This window comes from Acaromyces ingoldii (assembly GCF_003144295.1).
Source record: "Acaromyces ingoldii strain MCA 4198 unplaced genomic scaffold FA10scaffold_6, whole genome shotgun sequence".
NCBI classification, from domain to species: domain Eukaryota; kingdom Fungi; phylum Basidiomycota; class Exobasidiomycetes; order Exobasidiales; family Cryptobasidiaceae; genus Acaromyces; species Acaromyces ingoldii.
The window spans coordinates 434,202-452,590 of record NW_020290252.1 but is presented as its reverse complement, the minus strand read 5'-3'; the positions used below and the strand labels follow the sequence as shown (position 1 = coordinate 452,590).

Here is an 18,389-nt window from a genome sequence, read left to right as displayed (position 1 = left end):
GCCAATGAAAGCAGATGTTCTTTTAAATGAGAAGTATTGGCGTTACAAGACTTGAAGGGACCCGATGCAAATCTCAATCCACGCGAACACTCTTGTACATCGCTCGAATGGCAATGTAGCTGGCGCCCCACCCAATGGTGCCTGTCAAAGGTGCCATCAGCAACCGTATCTGATCTGCACCCTTGCAAATTACTCACCAAAGAGGAGGAAATCCAAGACCGACAGCAGGCTGAGATATCCCAGATACAGGATCCGGTTGCTGAAACCGTCGAGGTCAAGCCTGGTGGCCCAGTAAAAGAGGCCGTAAAGGAAGAGCCAGAAAGCCGATCCACCTCCAGTGACAAATGCCCGCCAGTGCCACCGGTAGTCTTCAGCGCAAAGGCTGAAGTAAGTATAGAGGACCGTGACTGTCGCTGTTGTCTGCTCGGAAGGAGGGATCAGTAGATCGCCAAAGCAAAGCGACTTGTAATATGGGCCACGAACCAGAGCGGTGACGATGAAAGTGAGAGTGAGGAATCCGAAAGCATAGTAGACTGTAGCAAGGCAATGATCAGAAATCCTCATCGAAAGCGGTAAAAAGGAAGGGGGGAGGGAGGCAGTAAGGGGGTGAACAAATCTCGACCCAGTCTCACCTTTTGTGCCAAAGAGGCTATTCATGACAAAGAAGAGTTCAAGGAACGCCGCCCCAAACGGTAAAACACCAGCCATGATTGCGCTCGTCCAGGGACGCAAATACCAGACTGTGGGAGGAATCTGGCGCGGGATGGCATTCACCTTTGTTGGAGCTTGCCACCCACCAGTGCGAATGCCGACGATGCTCCCGATGAGGACAAGGGGCATGTTGATGCAGAACCACAGGGCAACGAGCGCCAAGAGGGTACCGAAGGGAACAGCACCAGAGGCGTTGGAGGTGACGAGGAAGAAATTGATGGAGAGTATCGACGAGAAGATGACGGCGGGAAAGAGGACAGCTGTCATAAATGTCAGGCGTTGCCACGATTCGCCTCCCAGCGAGATGTAGACGCGGGACGAGAAGAAGCCGGCAATGGATCCAAAAAGACACCAGGTGACGATCATCACTGTGCCCAAGCTGCCCCGATTGCTCGGGGAAAGGAAGCCCAGAAGGGCAAAGACGAGGGTGACGAGCGACATTGCGATCAGCTGGCAGCCGGTGCCCACCATCGAAGCAAGAAGCATGGGCCGCGGGGGTGAGCGGTTGACATCGGCATGGACGAGCTTCCAGCCATACTCTTCCTGCACGTCCTCGTCCAGGTCGATGGCATTGTAGCGGGAGATGTCGCGAGAGACAGACCGCATAAGAATCATGGCCACCATGACGATGAGAAAGGAGACAATGATGATGGAATTGACGAGGGCGAACCAATGAATTCTCGGGTCGAAAACGCGCAGGTAATTGTCCCACCTCGTCGCCCACGGCGTGTCGCTCGGAATCCAATAGGTGTTGATGGTGTAGGCAACATGCCTCTCGGACGTAGATTGGCCTGCCACCGTCTTGGGGTAGAGCTGCAACGGTTTTACCTCGTCACAGACTGGCTGCGTTCGCCCATCGGCAAGGCTGTCGATCGAGCGGGGGTACACGGTAGCACCAACGATACGGTACTCGTTGGGGCCTCGCTGATGATATTCGATGTAGATGTCGTGATGGTTGTTGAGCGCCGGCGGGTCATAGGGGAGGTTGTGATCGTTGTAAAGCTGCCCCAGAGGGAAGCCAATCGAATAGACTGCTGCCTCGTCAGCTCTTGGTTCCACCGATACCCACCGGACGAGCTTCACTCACAGATTTCCTTGGTTCGATCAGCGATCTTCTTGGTAGCCACGGGAAGACCATCGACCATCCAGTTGACAGCATATTGCTCCGTGATTCGATCGTTGATGAAGGTCATGTCCTCGGAAGGAACAGCCTCTGTGCACACATGGACGCACGACTCGTTCTTCAGCAGGTGAGCCTGGATGGGTGAATCGTAGATGCGATCGCCAAACAGAACGCTTCCCAAGCTCTCTGCCTTGGAGTGAGGTCCACCGTGCGGCTGGCAAAAGTGCAACTTTGGATGGTAGTAGTCGATGTTGATAATCGACTTGATGGCTGAATTGGACCCTGTCCCCGCTCCCGCTGGTGGCGGCAGTTGTGAATAAGGATTGCCCCGGGACGCAGGCATCGGCTGCAGGGCGTTGACGCTGAAAGGCACCACATCGGCTCGCTTGTATGACCGAGGAGCGGATCCAGGGAGGTACCAGGCTGACGCTAGAGGCAGGTGTACCACCACTGCCACGAGCACGGCAACGAGCAGCGATCCTCTCATTGTGTCGCCGGTGTTGCCGGTCATACGTTTATATGTTGTCGTCCGCGTTGCAGGGCGGACGATATACAAAAGGCGCTGTCTCAAAGGGACGTTGCCTGGGTCCGGGAGGACAGAGAGAAGGACTTTCGGACGACGCGGGCCTCTAACCTTTACCGTCCAGCTTCCTTTGAGAGAGAAGCAGGAGACCAAAAGCCAGCAATCTGTGTACCGGTCCGTGGTGCTTAAATATCGGCCGAGAGGACCACCTTTCGCGACGCGCCTTCTGCGTCGGCCTTGATCTTGACCTCGTCCACAGAACAAGGATGCCAAGAGCAGCAGCAGCGGCCGCTGCCTTGGCCTTGCGGTCGACGCAGCAGTACGAAGAGGAACAACAAGGCGGGAGCGGTACGAGGAGGTCATCCAGGAGGAGTGTAGCTCGACCGCTTCACGTTGCGCCGAGCAGCTCGCTCAGCAGCCCACCCCCCGGCGAGGAGAATGAAGATCAGCGAGGAGGTGAAGCGCAGCATGAGCAGGTCGATGATGAGGTAGGAGAGCACGAGGACGGGGAAGATGGAGAAGAAGTAGGGAAAGGACAAGGAGAAGACGAAGAAGCCAGTGGCACGGGCGATGGCGAGGGCGATGTGGACGGAGGTTTTGAAGGAGACGCGGTGGTGCCTCAGATCGAAGTAACGGCATCCAATGGCACCGCAAAAGCACAGACGAAATTTGTTCTTGTCATGGATAATGGCCAGACGACACTGGTTCCGGCCCATAAAGCTCATGTCTATCGAAGCATGCCCGGTACGGGTGGGAGAGGGAGCGATGACGATGGGGGTGAGAACGGTGCCACAGGCTCTGCCCGAGGACGAGGAGCACGGGGCAGAGGACGCGGACGCGCGAGGGGACGCGGTCGGGGTCGAGGCCGGGGCCGAGGTCGTGGTGGTGCAAGAAGCTCGCTGCTTAGCAAGAGAACAAGAGACGATGACGAGGACGAGGACGATGAAGACGGGGACGAGGAACAGGATGAAGGGCCGGCGATTGATGATGTGGATGGCGAAGAGGGTTCAGCAACAGCGGTGGCAACGCCAGTCGCCGATGAGGATGAGGATGACCTCGTTCCCTTGCCTATGGAACAGAGCGTTTTCGTCAATGGCCGCGACTACTTGCTCAAGAACGAAGAGCTGTGCCTCGACACTGACGATGAAGGCGAAAAGAAGATTGACGAGAAGGGGAATTTGCTTGGAGGTGAGTTCTCGAAAGACATTGTCCCGCCTCTATGGAAGTCGACTTGTCCGAAATAGCTGCTGATGTAGGAGAGGCTAGGCCGAGAATACAAGATGGCGACGTTTAAATCTCCCTATCGCGCCGACCCAGAAGTCGTTTACGCTCTTTCCATTGACGCCGCAAGAGCTTCTGGCTTCAGGGATTCCCTCTACTTTTTCCGGCGAAATCCGCTGCTCATTAAAATCAGCTGCACGGACCGGGAGAAGGTTATGCTAATCGAGCAGGGTAGGCTCAGCGGACAGTTGAGAAGCCGCAACGTGACGATGCTGGGTTGCAGAAACGTCTTTAAGCTGCACGGAGCAAAGGTTGTCAAACGTAAGTTTTTTCCAGCACCTGCTCATCCATCAGAGTCGTTATTCTAATCTCTGGACTACGCAAGGCGGTCGTATGATCATCGATGACTACTACGAGACCGAAGCCAGAGCCGCAGGCAAGAAGGAGGGCGAATCGGTCGAAGCCGCTTTGGAGGCTGAGGGACCTCGGCAAACGGCCGCCGATCGACGGAGAGAAGCTGAGATGGCTCGTGATCGATCGCGGAGGAGACCCGACGCATTCACGTTTAACAACAGCGACCTCCAAGGTAATCCGACCATTACAATCTTTGGAGATTCTGGTGCGACGCCCTTCGAGCGTGCGAGGGGATGGAATGTGAGGAGGGCCAATCTGCAAAGGCTGGACCTCAATGAAGAGAATTGGATGCTAGAGATGGCAAGAATGGTCAGGGGCATGAACAGCGAGCTTGCAGAGAACCGAAAGGAGCGCCTGCAAGCTTTTCCGAGGCCCTACGAGTCCATCGACGAGGACGAAGACGACCAGAAGGAAGACGACGAGGTGTTTGCTGACGAGAAGAGAGAGGGCGCGGAAGAGGAGTGCGAAGACGGAGTGGAAGAGGATGACGAGGAAGTGCCAAGAATGGACGTCGACATGGACGTGGCAAGAGAGGTGAATGGAACGGCGGCGAAAGAAGGGAAACGGCGAGAATACATTTTGAGAAAAAAGCGAGCGAGGCCCGTGGGCATCTTCGAACCAGCCACACAAGCGGCTCATTTCGCCTCCTCAACGCAGCCCTCGCGGGCCTGGATGGAACGATTGTCGGACAGGCCAAGGATTAGCGACCAGGAAGCAGAGACAGGTGCTCGGGATTTGGCTATTCTGGGTGGCGCCAAGGTGGGAGGCCAAGGGTGGGGCATTGCTACTTTCGACCACGCTGTCGCTCTGCCCAGAAACACACGGAGAGGGATCAAGAATGTCACAATTCCAAAGGGACAAGCAGAGGAGCTCTGATCGTGTACGTTAGGCTTTCGTCATGTACTACCTCGTCTTCATGAGCAATGTAAGCTGTGAATGGGTGAACAAACAAACATTGGGATTCTATTATCGGACAGATGACTACGATGATTGATAGATGGAGCTGCCATGGTTGCAAGCAGAAGGAGTGGTAGTGGTGGAATGAAATCGACCCGAGATGTCTTTACGAAAGCTTTATGAGCAGACCCAATCAAGAAGAGGGTTCTTCGATTGGGCGGAATGATATGACGTCCATGGCTGTCCGGTCGTTTCGCCGACAGAGAACCACGCACTTGTCGTCTCTGAACGAGACCTTCCAGACTTGCTCGCCGGGCTCCGAGAGCTCTCTGATAAATTCTCCTGTCCTGAAGTCCCACAGCTTCACGCGACCGTCGTTGCCGCCGGTGACGATAAAGCGATCGTCGAACTGAAGGCAAGTGACGCTATTCTCGTGAGCCAGGAGCTGGTGGACCGTCGTGAATGTATCGAGCGAGAAAACCATAATCTTTCCGTCGGAACCTCCAGTGATGAGAATGTTGTCACTCAGCTGTAGCTGGCCCACCAGCGAGGTATGACCTTGGAACACGACGAGACATTCGCCAGTCTCCGCGTTCCACACGCGGGCCGTCGAATCGAGGCTGCCTGTGGCAACGTGAACGCCATCAAAGGCGATTGCGTAGATTTGATGATAGTGTCCGCGCAGGACATGGAGGCACTCGCCTGTATCGATGTCCCAGATGCGGCATGTGGCATCGTAGCTGGCGCTGACAACCTTGTTGCCGGCCACATCCAGACAACGAACAGAATGAAGATGTCCTGAGAGCAGGTGGACTAGCTGGCCCGTCTCGATGTTCCAAACGCGCACCGTGCTGTCCCTCGATCCGGAGATAGCTAGGGGTCGACCTTCCAGGACTCGGAGACATCGCACTGTAGAATTATGACCACGAAGGACGTGAAGGCACTTGCCCGTGGTGAGGTCCCACACGCGAACATCGCGATCGCAGCCCCCACTGACGACGATAGCGCCCTCGTTGCCAAAGCCGCTAACGCTGCCACAGGGACTTCCAAAATTGCTGCCAAGGCCAGCTCCGCGGCTTTTGTTGGTCTTGGGCTTGGCATCGTCGCCACTATTTTGCTCTTGATCCCAGTTGGTGAAATTGGGGGGCGAAGAATCAAAGTCGCCAGTGCCTCGTCCAAGGTGCATCGAGAAGGATTGCGACGAGGACGACGAGTGTTGCTGTCTCTTGCTGTCCGTCTCGAGGCCGAGTGTGCTGCGGGAGCGAGGCATCCCATGCGTCTCGTCCTGCGGTAGGCTGTCCGGTAGGCTGACAAAGGCAACCTCGGGGGAAAAGGCACTGGCAGTGGGACGAGGATCGTGGTGGATCAGGTTGAGATCAGGCGTGGGGTTGTAGAGGGGACGCTGGCTGTTGCAAGGGCTCGAGACAGAGCCAGTGCTAGGTCCTTCGTGTGCAGCTGTAGAGGAAGCACCACCACCGCCGCCGTGAGCGCCGCCATTCGAGGTTGGGCTCTGGGGCGCCTGTGGCTGGGCCAAAGGCTGACGGGGCTTGCAAGCGCTGATGAGACTTAGGCACCATATGCCTGAAGAGTGACCCTCGAGCGTGCGGACAAAGAGACCGGTTCGAACATCGAAAACGTGGATCTTGGCGTTAGCCATGCCTACAACGATCCATTCATCGTCGATGGAGAGGCTGGTCACGACGGAACCTGCGTCAGCAGCAGCATCAGAAGAGACGTGCTGCGTCAAGAGGCGGCCTCCACGCAGCCAATTGTTCTCCGTCATGTAGGCCAGCTTGAAATGCGTCTTGTAGCTAAATGGCTTTCTCGGAGTTCCTCGCCTGCGATTGATGGTAGAGGTGGATGACGGACCATATGGTCTTGCGTAAGTGGCAGAAGCCGCTCGTTTCGATGCGCCCGAAGGACCAGTCGACGCAGCCAAAGTAAAGCCAAAGGCGTCGAGGTCCATGCTGCTCGATGAGGACTCCATCAGGTGACTTTCGGCGAGAGTGACAGCCCTGGCCTGTCGCTGGCCGGAGTAGAGGCCCGTGGAGGGTCGACCAATGCCCAGAGAGTCGAGAGTGGGTGTCGAAGATGAAGAGGACCCTTCCAATTGCTGACCAGGGGATGCGACATGTGACCGGAGGGAAGACGAGGTTTGCAAATTGCGTGGGCGATTTCTCCTCGAGCTTCGCATAGGCAGAGATCTACTCTCTCCCGCTCCTCGACTGCCACCGCCACCACTGCTGCTGTTGCTGCTGTTGCTGTTGCTGCTGCCGCCACCGCTGCTTTCTTGGTGGGCCCGCGCCTTGCCTGCCCTCTTTGCTCCACCGTGGTGTTGCGAGAGAGGCTGCTGATGTTGATGCCCGCCATGGGAGTACTGGGCTTCGACGGAGGAATGAGCAGTGGCAAATGACGAATCAACGCCGGTCTCGTCGTCGACGTCCATGCTCTCGTCATCGTCGCCATCATCTTGCTTGGTCATCGTACGAGGCGCACCACGGTCCCACAGTGAATGCAAGAGCCCGCTCGTGACATTTCCAAGCCTGCCAGTGGGCGAGATGATGGAGCTTGGGGCTGCATTGGATCTCGGAGATGAGACGGACCCCAGGGGAGGCGGTCTGTCCTCGCCGCCGATCCTCGGAGCCGAAGGCGTCTTTGGCGTCTTTGTCGAGCTGAGCCAGCCCGCGGCCGTCGTCGTCGCCGTCGATGACGCACTGTTCGCCCCAGCCTCATTCAAAGGCGAGACGGAGGGACGATAGCTGCCCTCGTCGGTAGTGGTGTCGGCTTGATCGAGACCCAAGGTGGTGCGACCTTCTGTGACGGCAGCCTCGAGCTCTTCGTAGAACCTTCTGTCCTCGTCGCTCATGCTCGTCGCCTCGATGCGTGGCAGAGGAGCTTGGAGCAAGCCGGTAGAAGAGCCCGTCTGAAGAGCGTGGAGCTGTCGTCGCCTCTCCTCGACGTCGACCTGCCTTGCACGCTTGGAGAGAAAGAGCTCGTGCAATGTGCGCAGTTCCGACAATGCAGAGGGTGCATCGAGACCGCGAGCCATGTACGAGTCCAAAAGGCGCTCCAGAACCGACTTGGGGATCGAAGCGTTGCTGCAAGGCAATGTTGACATCGTAGATGACATGATGGCGGCGGCGGCGGCACCATTGCCGTGGCCGTCTTCGTTATTGCGGTGGGGTACATCTTCGTCGGAGTGGATACTGGTCCCTGTGCTCGCCGTCGCAGAGCTCGTGGTGCTGCTGGCGCTGCTCCTTCGTCTTCTCCTCCTGCTTCGCTGGTCCACCCTGCCCGTGGCCCTTTCAAAGCTCTGATCGGGTGTGTCGAGACCCAGAGCAGCGGCGGCGGCGGCCGAAGAGGAGAGCGAAGGCGAGTGGTGGGTGATCAGGCGACCTGCATAATCGCGATATCGGTATTTGAGACACATGACCTTCCACGTCTGCTCATCATTGACGAGGCTGCGCCAGAAGCGAGACACGGCAGAGGCCCTCGCAAGGGTCTTGGGGTCATCGAGGAAGGAAATGATGTGCAGAGACACCTCGATGGGAAGAGCGGCGAGAAAGTCGACTTTGAGACGGGGTGAGATGAGGGACGAGAGATGGGCAAGCTCGCGAGGGGTGCAGTAGTCGATGAGATGTGTGAGAAAGGCGAGGCGCGACCGCCCGTCAAGGTGAGGGAACGAGTCGGTGAGGTGCTTGGAGAGCGTCTGCGTCTGGGGATTATCCGACTGATCCTTGCTCAGCTCGTCGACTGCTGCACTGCCGGCGAGGCGGAGGAAGCGAAGCTCGGGCTGTGGCGAAGGGGCCGGGGTCGGTGGCGAGATGGCTCGATGGCCAGCGGCCACCATTTGTGATGCGACGGCCACGGGCGGCGGTGCGGCTCCATCGGGGTGGTGCGAACCCGTTGCGTGAGAAGCTGGCGACGTCGATGGTCCCGGGTGCGCTGTGGTAGCGCCCGTCATCGGCAGTGACGCAGTATTCATCGTCTGGGTCTCCGCACGCCCTGGCCGGCTTCTGTATGCGCACACAGCAAGCAGGCAGGCTCACACACGCCAAAAGCACTACCGGCACCACCGCCAAGAGTGACGACGCCCAACGTCGTGGGGTGGAAAAAACGAGCTAGCAGTCCCAGGCGATTGAGCAGACAGGTACACAACGTAGGCTCTGGCCGAGATGGCGTATGGTGGCGGTGGTGAGAGAAGCAGTCGTGTAGCTGTCGAAGAAGAAGGAGGCGTATAGTGGTGTGTTGGTGAGGGGTGAGGTTTCGTCGCACTTTGAATGAGAAGCACTTCAGTCCATCGAGAAAGGAGATTGAAGCAGTTCAGATAGCCCCGACTTGGCCTCTCGCATTTGCCTGCGAGTCTCGATATATTCGCGTGCGTGCGTAACGAAATCAGAAATGTCCTCAATCGGGATCCCTCGACTGGAACTCGTTCTTTCATTACTATTTGTGTCTCGAAGAGACGACAATCACTGAATTGCAACTTCCTCAAGCATCTCTAGACGCCATGTTGATCGTCGCTATCATCATCAAGCACGACAAAAACATGGAGCTTTTGCTTGATTGATATTATGATCCAGCCGCGCTGCCTCAACGTTTGATTGACTGAGGTGCCGTCATCCCTTCACTACTACACTACTACTACTACTACTACTAGACTAGCGCACGGATGCAAGGGCGGAATTCAAACGCGTCGTCCATGTGGCCCCAGGCTGGACAGATCAACTGGCCTGAGCGTCGTCGCTCCTGTGTGTGTTCGAACCTAAGCTCGATCATAAGCTCGATCATTGGGTGACTTTGTAGGTCTCTGATAGGAATGTTGGTGCTCGTCATCGGCGACCTCCATCTGCCCTACCGCGCATCGGATCTGCCAAGCAAGTTCCGCAAGCTGCTGGTCCCTGGCAAGATCCAGCAAATTGTCTGCACCGGCAACGTCTGCGATCGCGAGACGCTCGACTACCTCCGCACCGTCGCCGGCGATGTACACGTCGTCCGTGGTGACTGGGACGACAATGTCCACTTTCCATCCTCGCTCATCCTGCACCACCCCCCACTCCGCATAGGTGTGTTGCACGGACACCAGATTGTCCCGGCCGGTGACACAGACAGCCTTTGTGCCCTTGCCCGAGCGATGGACGTCGATGTGCTGCTGAGTGGGAGCACGCACAAATTCGACGCATTCGAGCGTGAAGGTCGCTTCTTTGTTAATCCGGGCAGCGCGACGGGCGCCTGGAGTGCCGTCTGGCCGGTCAGAGATCCAGCAGATGCAGAAGCGGACGACGAAGACGACGAGGACAAGCACGAGGAAGCCGACGAGGGAGGCGAGAAGGAAGACGCAAAGGCTGTAATGCAGGGAAAGGGGCCGGAAAGGGGTTCAAAAGAACAGAAGGCAGATGGCAAGAGAGACGAGGGCGAGGCTGAGTCTGCCTCGACACCCGGCGATGACGACATGAACAAGGTCATCAACAAAGAGTCTAAGGACAAACAGGAGGTCCAAGACGGAAAAGTGGAACAGGTCAAGAAGGAGGAGGCTGAGCACAAAGGATCAAAGGGCACGAGAGAGCCGAAGCTGGCACCCGGCCCCACGCCCAGCTTTGCGCGTGAGTACAAGCGGCCAACATATCATGAATAGCCAAGCTGACGCCCGATTATGATAACGAGCAGTCCTTGACATCCAAGGCGCTGTTGTCGTCACCTACGTCTACCAGCTCATTGGTGGCGACGTCAAAGTGGAAAAGATGGAATTTCGCAAGAAACTGGAAACCGGCGCGCCTGCGAATCTCGCTGGCGGCGGCCCGAGCAGCACCATGGCTCAGGGAAGTCAGCCGCAGCCGAGAAGGGTAGCCGGCGCAGGGGGAGCAGGGATACGCTATTGATTGTTGTGGATTGATGTGGCTAGATGAACAAGATCCTTTGAATGTAATGCGAGAGACTATGAAAAAGAGTGGTATATATCTGTCTACCCGACTGTGATCTACGTTGAGGACGGGAACTGAGTAACAGAGACAGGGGAGAGAGAGAGGAAGGAGAGGGAAGAGATGCGCTCTAATCTTCAAACGTCGTCGGTAGATTGACAAGGGCCTTGTCGTCGGTGTGCACTGTAGCATTTGACGAAGGAGGCGAGGAAATCATAGGGGCGGACTTGAGCAGCGCTTCCCGCCGTCTACTGGGAGGCAATTGGAGCAGGTCGTGGAGAAAGGCCTGGTCGGCGTCCAGCTGACTGGCCACGAGCGTGGCGGGAGACGAGGATGACGGCACCTGGCGCGGAGAAGACGAGGCAGAGGCAGTCTTTGATTGAATATCTGCAGTGTTCATGATGCTCGTCAGCGGTGCCAGGCGAACGCTGGAGCTGTGCCGTCTCGCATTGAGCAGCTGCAAGGACGGGTCAGGCGACGCGGTTGATGATCTTCGGGGTGGCGGCCCACCAGCCAGGGAGCCCGTGACGGGCTGATGAGAAGCGCCGACGAGGCTGTTCCTCTGCGGCGTCTTGGACCTTGGTGGTGGGCTCGGCATCTGTGATAAGCTGTGTAGAGAGGATATTACTCCCTAGTCAGATACAGGCCAGGATTTGAGAGTGTCAACGAAAGCTCACCCGTGAACGTCGGCAAGATCAGGTTTAGACCCGGTGACGGAGCTGACACGGGGAAGCAGGGATGAGGGCAACGTAGCGGAAGAATCCGTGATTGGCGAGACTTCATTGCCAACGTGGTCTGGCAACTCGGTCACAGCGTATGCACACGACTCGAGGTCGGACCAAAATTCCAGCCTCGGAAGTCGCGCTGCTCGCCATTCTTCCGACGCATAGCCCAGAGGCGCAGTCGATCGATTGGCCGGCCTGCTGCTGCCGCTTGGCGCAAGCACTTCTGGGGACAGGCTGGAGGGCGCGTCTGGCTCCACCGTCACATCGCCGGTCTCGATTTTCCAGCCGTGGGCGAACCTATGGCCGCTGTGCGACGTGGCATGGATGGTGAGGAGTAGACGAAGTAGGGAGGCCCGGCTGCCTTGAAATTCAAACGTAAGCAGCACTCGGTCTAACCTCCTCTCGAGGACGTCCCATACGTCGATGACGTCCGGGGGCGCGCAGTTCGCCTTCCATTTGCGTTTGGCCAGCCGTGCCGCTGCATCCTTGGCACGGATCACGCCCTCGTCGACGACGGCAGGGCCGGCACTCAAACCCATGTCCAACAGGTCCTGGTCCCGGCTCGCTTCCACGTGCGGGCCGATTTCGTCAACGCCGAGCCAGAGGCGCCAAAGCTGCAACTTCTGCCGGTCAACTTTACATGCACGGAGGACGCGTGACACCCTGCGGAAGTTGATCTCAATGAGAGCCTCCCTCGTGAGGCTGTGCGCTTCCTCTTCGTGGGCCGGGATGCCACCATTGTTGCTCTCGTCTACGGCAGCAGCAGCAGCAGCAGCAGCCTTCCTCTTCTGCAACTCTCGCTTTCTTTCGAATTCGCGCTGGGCAAAACGCCTGTCCTTGGCCCTCAGCGAGGTGCTGGCAAAGGCCATGTCGTCGTCTTCGAGCCGTCGCTTGACGATGTTCCAGCTGATGAACGGGTTGCGGGCGTCAACTTGGCTGAGCCACATGTGCTTCTGGTCCTCCATTGTCATGGAAGAGGGCCCATTTGTCGTACTACTTCGACGGGAGGAAGCGTGGTGGTGCTGGTGGCCGTTGCGGCTCTTGTGCTCCATGATGGCTGGAAGCAGGCTCTTGAGTTCGCGCATGGTGCCAGTGAACTCGCGCGCGTGTCTCCTTCGCCGTTCCTGCTCCTTGCTCTTTCGCATCTCGGTCGGATCCGGCCCGTTCTGAAGATTGCCGGCCAGTTTGCGTGGATAGAATGTTGATGGTTTTGCATTTGGAGGGGCGTAGCCGTCTTCCGAGTCGGTGTCGTCCTCTTCCAGATCGGACAAGGTGTCGGAGGACGAAGACGAGGATGAAGACGAAGCGAGCAAATCGGACGGGAGGGTACCCTTGCTAGGCTGCCCAGCAGCCTGAGATGCCATGATCCGGGTCCAATCTGCCGTCGTCATTGATCTGCTCTGGGGCATCTCCGTAGCCGGTGTTGGGGCGGGCGTCTGATGGACGATCGGCTTTCGCCTCCTTAATCTTATCCATCTCCTTCGCCTGACGTATGTGTTCTGCGTCGCTTCACCCGTCCACTTGTAGCTCGTCACCCGCGCAGATCGCACAAGGGCCTCGAGCCCGTCGTCTTCGCGGTTGGCCTCCCTGTGCATGTGCTTGGCAAAGCGACGGTTCATCTCTGCGTTTCCCTCTACGTTGGCTCGCGGCATGACCTCGGTCGGACGCCAAAAGATGGGAATGGTGAGCCTTCCAAAGTTGTGGGCGTATTGCCAACCGGACTCATCGACGTCGCCACTCATGTCGATGAGCCATTCGGGGTGGACCCACTCCCAAGAAGGGTCGGGCAGCTGGGCGTTGACGATGTTGTAGACAGAATTGCCGTACTTTGCATTGACCCACGGGTCAGGGTCCCACTGGAACAGCATCCTGGGCGTGAACTTGGGGATCCCAAAGACGAGTAATCTTGTTGGTCAGAGGTGGTCAGCTCCCCTCGTTTACTTCTCTGTGCCTGCCTCGCAGTGGGAGGATCGACTACGCTACTCACCCCCTCTGGTTTTCGTACAGGACGTCGTACTCATAACGTTCCTGGAGCTCCTCGGGCTCCTGCTCGGCCACGAGCTTGCCAAGAAGGCGGTCGAGTTCCTTCTCTGCGTCTTTCTCCTCTTCCCTTGGCGTCGAGGCGCCGCTCTCTTCTACCAGGTCCGAGTGGTTGCGCTGACGCCGGCGCAAGCTAAAGTATTTTCGCCGGAGCGTCCCTGCCCGGCTGCCCTGAGAAGACGACGACATGGCCGTGTTCCACCTCTGCAACAGGTTCTTGCTGAAGTCGACACTCTCGAGACCACTGAGCGGTGAGGCAGGGCCTTCGTCGCCACCCAGGAAGGGTGACGCTGCCCTTGCGTCCGCGTCCGCGACCGCATTCAAGCCGTCGACTATCTCACTGATGGAACTAGGTCGACTGCTGTTCGCCATCGATTCTCTGGCTTGCGCTGGCGTGGAGCTTCTCGAGATCGAACCGCCGGCGTTGGCATTGGTGTTGGCATTGGTGTTGGCGCCGGTGGTGGCAGTGGCCATTGACGGCAAATTGACACTCGACAAGCTGCTTCCCTTGCCAGCAGATTCGACTAGATTCGTCCGGCTCGCAGCGGCCGAGCGCGGAGGGCTCCTCATCAACGGAGTGCCACTGGCGTTGGGATGAGGCGAATAGCGTTCCATGGCTCGTCGGTTGCGGCTCTGGCTCGAGGCATAGTGGAGTCCAGAGCTGACGCGGGTGCCCAAAGAGCTTTTTCGGATTGCCCTTGGAAGAAGCTCCTTGGAGCCATGCTCACCCACCGCAATGGCGACATTGTCGTCTTCCAAACCAGTCTCGGCCATCTGCTTTCCCTTGGATTTTCTCTTTTCCCTGCGCCGCGCGGCCTTTGCCAGTTTCAAGGCTCTCTTCTTAGCCTTCTTTGACAGCTGCTCTCCATGCTCGAGATTTAGCATGGCCACCAACTGGTCCTCGTCCACATCTGGCTCCTCGGCCCCCAGCAGAGAATCGTCATCGTCACCGTCATCAACGTCGTCGTCGTCATCGTCGTCGTCGTCATCGTCATCGTCATCGTCGATGTCGTCGTCTTCGGACAACTCGCCTCCCTCCGGCCAGTCGGTCATGGAAGACCCTTCATCGGAGAGCGACGAGACCTCATTAGCGGTTGGCCCCTCAGCCGGAGCAAGCCCCTGAGGCGAGGCTGTCCTGTCCAACCTGTCTTTAACGGCCATCGTCCGGGTGCCTGAATGTTTGTCATCCTCCATGAGGTCAAGTAGGTCGGGAGGTGGTAGGAGATGGTTTGCGTCGCTGGGAGACTGCACCATTAGATGCGGTCGCTCAGTCTTTGCCTGGCCGGGGTTGGTGACAATATTTGCAATGACTGGCTTAACCCTCTTTGTTTGGCTGCCGTTGCTGGGCTCGTCGACCTGCTTTGTCGCCTCGTCGACAGTCCTCTCCTCAGCTGGCTTTTCCTCTTCAACATCGTCTAGGTCTCGCTGCTGTGCTCCAGCGAGCGAGTTATGGATGGCAGGTGTGCCATCGGTCTGGGCTGCCACAAGCGCCTCGTTGGCGCCTCTAAGCGCTGTTGCTGGCGGCTCTTCCGCCGCCGACGCAGACGTTTTCCTCCTCGGCGCGGTGAGCTTTCGGGCGAGCGACTGACGGACCTTCGGCACGCCCTCAGAAGTGGTGGCCACTGCTTCTGTCGACTCGCCAGTGTCCTTGGCAGTGTCTTTCCGGGCCAAGGCCAATCTGGCACGATGACGAGCACCCTTGACAGCTAGAACAGGGTAATCGGGCAGGCTGCTGATCGCCAACCGGACCTCTCCAAATGCCCTACTCAGATCCATGCTCTCGACTGACTCGTCATCGGCTGCATAAAGGGGATAATGAATTGTAGGCCTATGCTTGTCTCATCGGCCTTGCATCTCACTAGCAACTCACCCTGCTGTTGCCCAATCTCATACTCGGTTCGCCTCCGACTCTTTCCACCGGCCGTGAGGGCGAGCACGAGGCCCTGTGCACCGGTGCGGACCTTCCATCGCCTCTTGGATTCCTTCGTCCGCTTCATCCTCTCGAGCTTGTCCCGTGCCAAGTCGGCCTCTCCATCGATTCCCTTGACGGGCAGGATGGAGGCATAGTCTCTCGTCGATGTCATCGCCGCTTGCTCTTTGCCGTCAACGTCTTGGCGGCCCCTTTCCTCTCCTTCTTCGTCAAGGACCGGCGTTGCATGTCGGTTATCTTGTTCGGCAAACGAAGATGGCGACTTTAGCTGTGGAGATCGATCACTGCTATCGGAGCTCGGCCGTAACAAGGGCAATGGTCGAGCGTAAATGGGCCGAGGAGCAACGAGTCCCGTAGCTTCTGACGAAGAGGGTGGATAGGAAGGAGCTGTCTCATCCGGTTGCCACTCGCCACAGGTCCCGTTGTGAGGAGCCTCGGGCTCCAGCCTACCACCTTGTGACTGCATGTGGGGATGTTCTCCACTGTCTTCTCGTCAGCCGTTGCGATCCTTACCACTCGCTTGCCTCGCCTCGCCTCGCCTCCAGCACCCTTCGACGCTGACGAAGAGAGCAAAACCCTCCACCCTCTCCTCCTTCCCCCTGGTTCTCTCCTCAGCTCGCAAGGGAGTGAGAAAAGAATGTCGGTTCAGAGCCTGTTGCTGCTGCTGCTGCTGCTGTTGCTGCAGTCAAGGACACGAAGCCTGGTAATGATACGTCGGGTGGGCCTTTTTGCCAAACATCGAGCACAACGGCCGTTCAAGCCTGTATGACCAAGCCAGATTGCAATCGTCCTCGTCCTCGCTATCGTCCTCGTGGCCGTCGTTCAAGTTCGTGAGCCATGTCAACCAAAAAGCCCCTCTGATGTTGCCGTCGGCACATTTGTTGATTTTCTCCACAGGGGAAACACATGACGCATCGGCCGAAAGACGAGCAGCCGAAAGACGCTCGATCGAGCCTTAAAAAACGTCGAGAAATAAGGATAGAGGGAAGCCCAACGACTGAACGTTAGCCAGCTGATTCCTTTCCATGCTTGGGTCGCTGCCCCGGCTGCTAGCAAGAACAGGGACACCGGCAATGGTCATGGCGGACCGAACGTATGCGGGAGCGATCATGGCGCTCAACTCACTGCAGAGCAACGCCGAGGCGGTGGAGCGGACGCGTCGAAACTCAGGCAAGTTCGACCACCTGGCGCTGCCCGAGATGGTCGAGTACCTCGAGAGGATTGGATGGAAGCAGACGGATCTCAACAGGCTCAACGTCGTGCACATCACTGGAACAAAGGGCAAGGGTTCCACAGCTGCATTTGTCGACGCCCTGCTGCGATCTTCGCCCTCGAGCTCGACGAACGGAATAGGAGCGCCGCCGCCGCTCATTGGCCTCTACACATCTCCGCACATGGTCAAGGTTCGCGAGAGGATCCGGCTAGGTGGCAAGCCTGTCTCGGAAAGGGTCTTTTCAGAATCATTCTGGGACGTCTGGGACAGGCTAGGTGCCAACACGACGGTGCGTACATTGCCGTCGTCGAGCGTCTCCATTCCCCCTCTTCGCTAACTTGGACCCGATGCAGATCGCGAATCCAGAGCACACCCCGCTGCGGCCCGCCTACTTCAAGTTTCTCACCCTGCTCGCCTTTCACATCTTTCTCACACACAATGTGCGCTGCGCCATTCTCGAAGTGGGTATCGGAGGCAGGTACGACTCAACCAACATTGTCCCCAAGCCCACCGTCACAGGCATCACAACCCTGGGACTGGATCACACGGCAATCCTGGGCAACACTCTCGAAGAGATTGCTGCACAAAAAGCAGGTATCTTTAAGAAGGGCGTACCGGCGGCAAGCGTATGGCAGGATTCGCAATCCGCACGGTCTGTCATCGAGAGGGAAGCGCAGAAAGTGGGAGTGCGTAAAGGAGGCTCTTTCTCTTTGAACGTGTCATTTTCAAACTGACGCTCGCCTTGCGCAGGCATCCTCCTTCCGCTTCCTTTCCCATTCCGACGCAGACACGCTGAAAGGTGTCCAGCTCGGGATAGACGGCGACCACCAAACGTCCAACGCGCAGTTGGCTGTCTTCCTCTCCCGAGTTTTTCTCGAATCTGAGCCGGGCACTGAAGTCTTCTCGCCCTCATCACCTCTCTTGTCGAGGGATGAAGTCAGGGCAAACAATCTTACAGAATCAGAGAGGATAGGGTTGGCCAGTGCTCGCTGGCCAGGACGCTGTCAGATCGTCAGGACAAAGGGCGGCGCCGGTCCGGTGTGGTACCTGGATGGAGCGCATACAAAGGAGTCGCTCGAGGGCTGCGCAAAGTGGTTTGGCTCCCGGTCATCAAGCACCAGCCGTACCCTCATCTTCAATACCACGCACGGCCGCAACAGCGAGGAGCTTCTCAGAGGCATGGTCGGTGGTCTTTTCTCATCATCGTCGTCGTCTTCGGGCGGCGAGGCGCAGGGCGATTACTTTGACAACATCATCTTTTGCACAAACACGACCGGTCGCACCGGCTCCTCCTCGGACCTCACCTCAGTCCTCGACGGTACGCAGCCGAATCTCGATGCTCAGAATGCACTGGCAAGCGCGTGGAAAGCCCTCTACCCCTCGTCTGCGACCAGCGTGTACGTTATGCCGACAATTGAGGATGCAGTCCATCTCGTCATGGAAAAGGGACAAGGGTCTGAAGCGCTCGTCACGGGCAGCCTTCATCTCGTCGGCGGTGTCATGAGCCACCTCGTTGCAATGGGCGAGCTGGACGACAATCTCTGCTCCAAGGACGAAGGCTCCTAGCCACTCATGAATGAAAATAGAATAGAAGTAGCCAAAGCTCGCATTCCAGGGTGCGCATCGTGCCACGCTTTGTGAAAAAGACTGTTGTTTCTGACCGCCAGAGACAAA

The 18,389-nt window shown here is 57.7% G+C and overlaps 6 protein-coding genes across 6 annotated transcripts; 3 read left to right on the top strand and 3 right to left on the bottom strand.

Annotated features, from left to right (window-relative positions):
• Positions 1–73: 73 nt before the first annotated feature.
• FA10DRAFT_244779 (hypothetical protein) lies at positions 74–2,481 on the bottom strand (the record flags this gene model as incomplete). Its single annotated transcript, XM_025519356.1, has 5 exons — positions 1,799–2,481; positions 633–1,742; positions 484–533; positions 198–420; positions 74–141 (listed from the first exon to the last, which is right to left on the bottom strand). The coding sequence occupies exons 1-5, from the start codon at positions 2,343–2,345 to the stop codon at positions 74–76; spliced, it is 1,998 nt and encodes a 665-aa protein (XP_025375021.1). The 5' UTR covers positions 2,346–2,481.
• A 142-nt stretch (positions 2,482–2,623) lies between these two features.
• Positions 2,624–4,868, top strand: FA10DRAFT_288530 (hypothetical protein; the record flags this gene model as incomplete). Its single annotated transcript, XM_025524211.1, has 3 exons — positions 2,624–3,545; positions 3,624–3,899; positions 3,964–4,868. 3 exons carry the CDS (start codon positions 2,624–2,626, stop codon positions 4,866–4,868), a joined length of 2,103 nt encoding a protein of 700 aa, XP_025375020.1.
• FA10DRAFT_269102 (WD40 repeat-like protein) lies at positions 4,824–8,753 on the bottom strand. The gene has a single exon (XM_025522618.1). It carries the CDS (start codon positions 8,737–8,739, stop codon positions 5,083–5,085), a length of 3,657 nt encoding a protein of 1,218 aa, XP_025375019.1. The 5' UTR covers positions 8,740–8,753; the 3' UTR covers positions 4,824–5,082.
• Positions 8,754–9,651: 898 nt separating this feature from the next.
• On the top strand, positions 9,652–10,850 carry FA10DRAFT_269100 (Metallo-dependent phosphatase). Its single transcript, XM_025522617.1, has 2 exons — positions 9,652–10,492; positions 10,557–10,850. Exons 1-2 carry the CDS (start codon positions 9,709–9,711, stop codon positions 10,766–10,768), a joined length of 996 nt encoding a protein of 331 aa, XP_025375018.1. The 5' UTR covers positions 9,652–9,708; the 3' UTR covers positions 10,769–10,850.
• FA10DRAFT_176866 (hypothetical protein) lies at positions 10,731–16,365 on the bottom strand. Its single transcript, XM_025518276.1, has 4 exons — positions 15,443–16,365; positions 13,520–15,371; positions 11,485–13,437; positions 10,731–11,415 (listed from the first exon to the last, which is right to left on the bottom strand). Exons 1-4 carry the CDS (start codon positions 15,966–15,968, stop codon positions 10,938–10,940), a joined length of 4,809 nt encoding a protein of 1,602 aa, XP_025375017.1. The 5' UTR covers positions 15,969–16,365; the 3' UTR covers positions 10,731–10,937.
• A 119-nt stretch (positions 16,366–16,484) lies between these two features.
• On the top strand, positions 16,485–18,320 carry FA10DRAFT_269099 (FolC bifunctional protein). Its single transcript, XM_025522616.1, has 3 exons — positions 16,485–17,004; positions 17,069–17,401; positions 17,466–18,320. The coding sequence occupies exons 1-3, from the start codon at positions 16,576–16,578 to the stop codon at positions 18,279–18,281; spliced, it is 1,578 nt and encodes a 525-aa protein (XP_025375016.1). The 5' UTR covers positions 16,485–16,575; the 3' UTR covers positions 18,282–18,320.
• Positions 18,321–18,389: the final 69 nt, after the last annotated feature.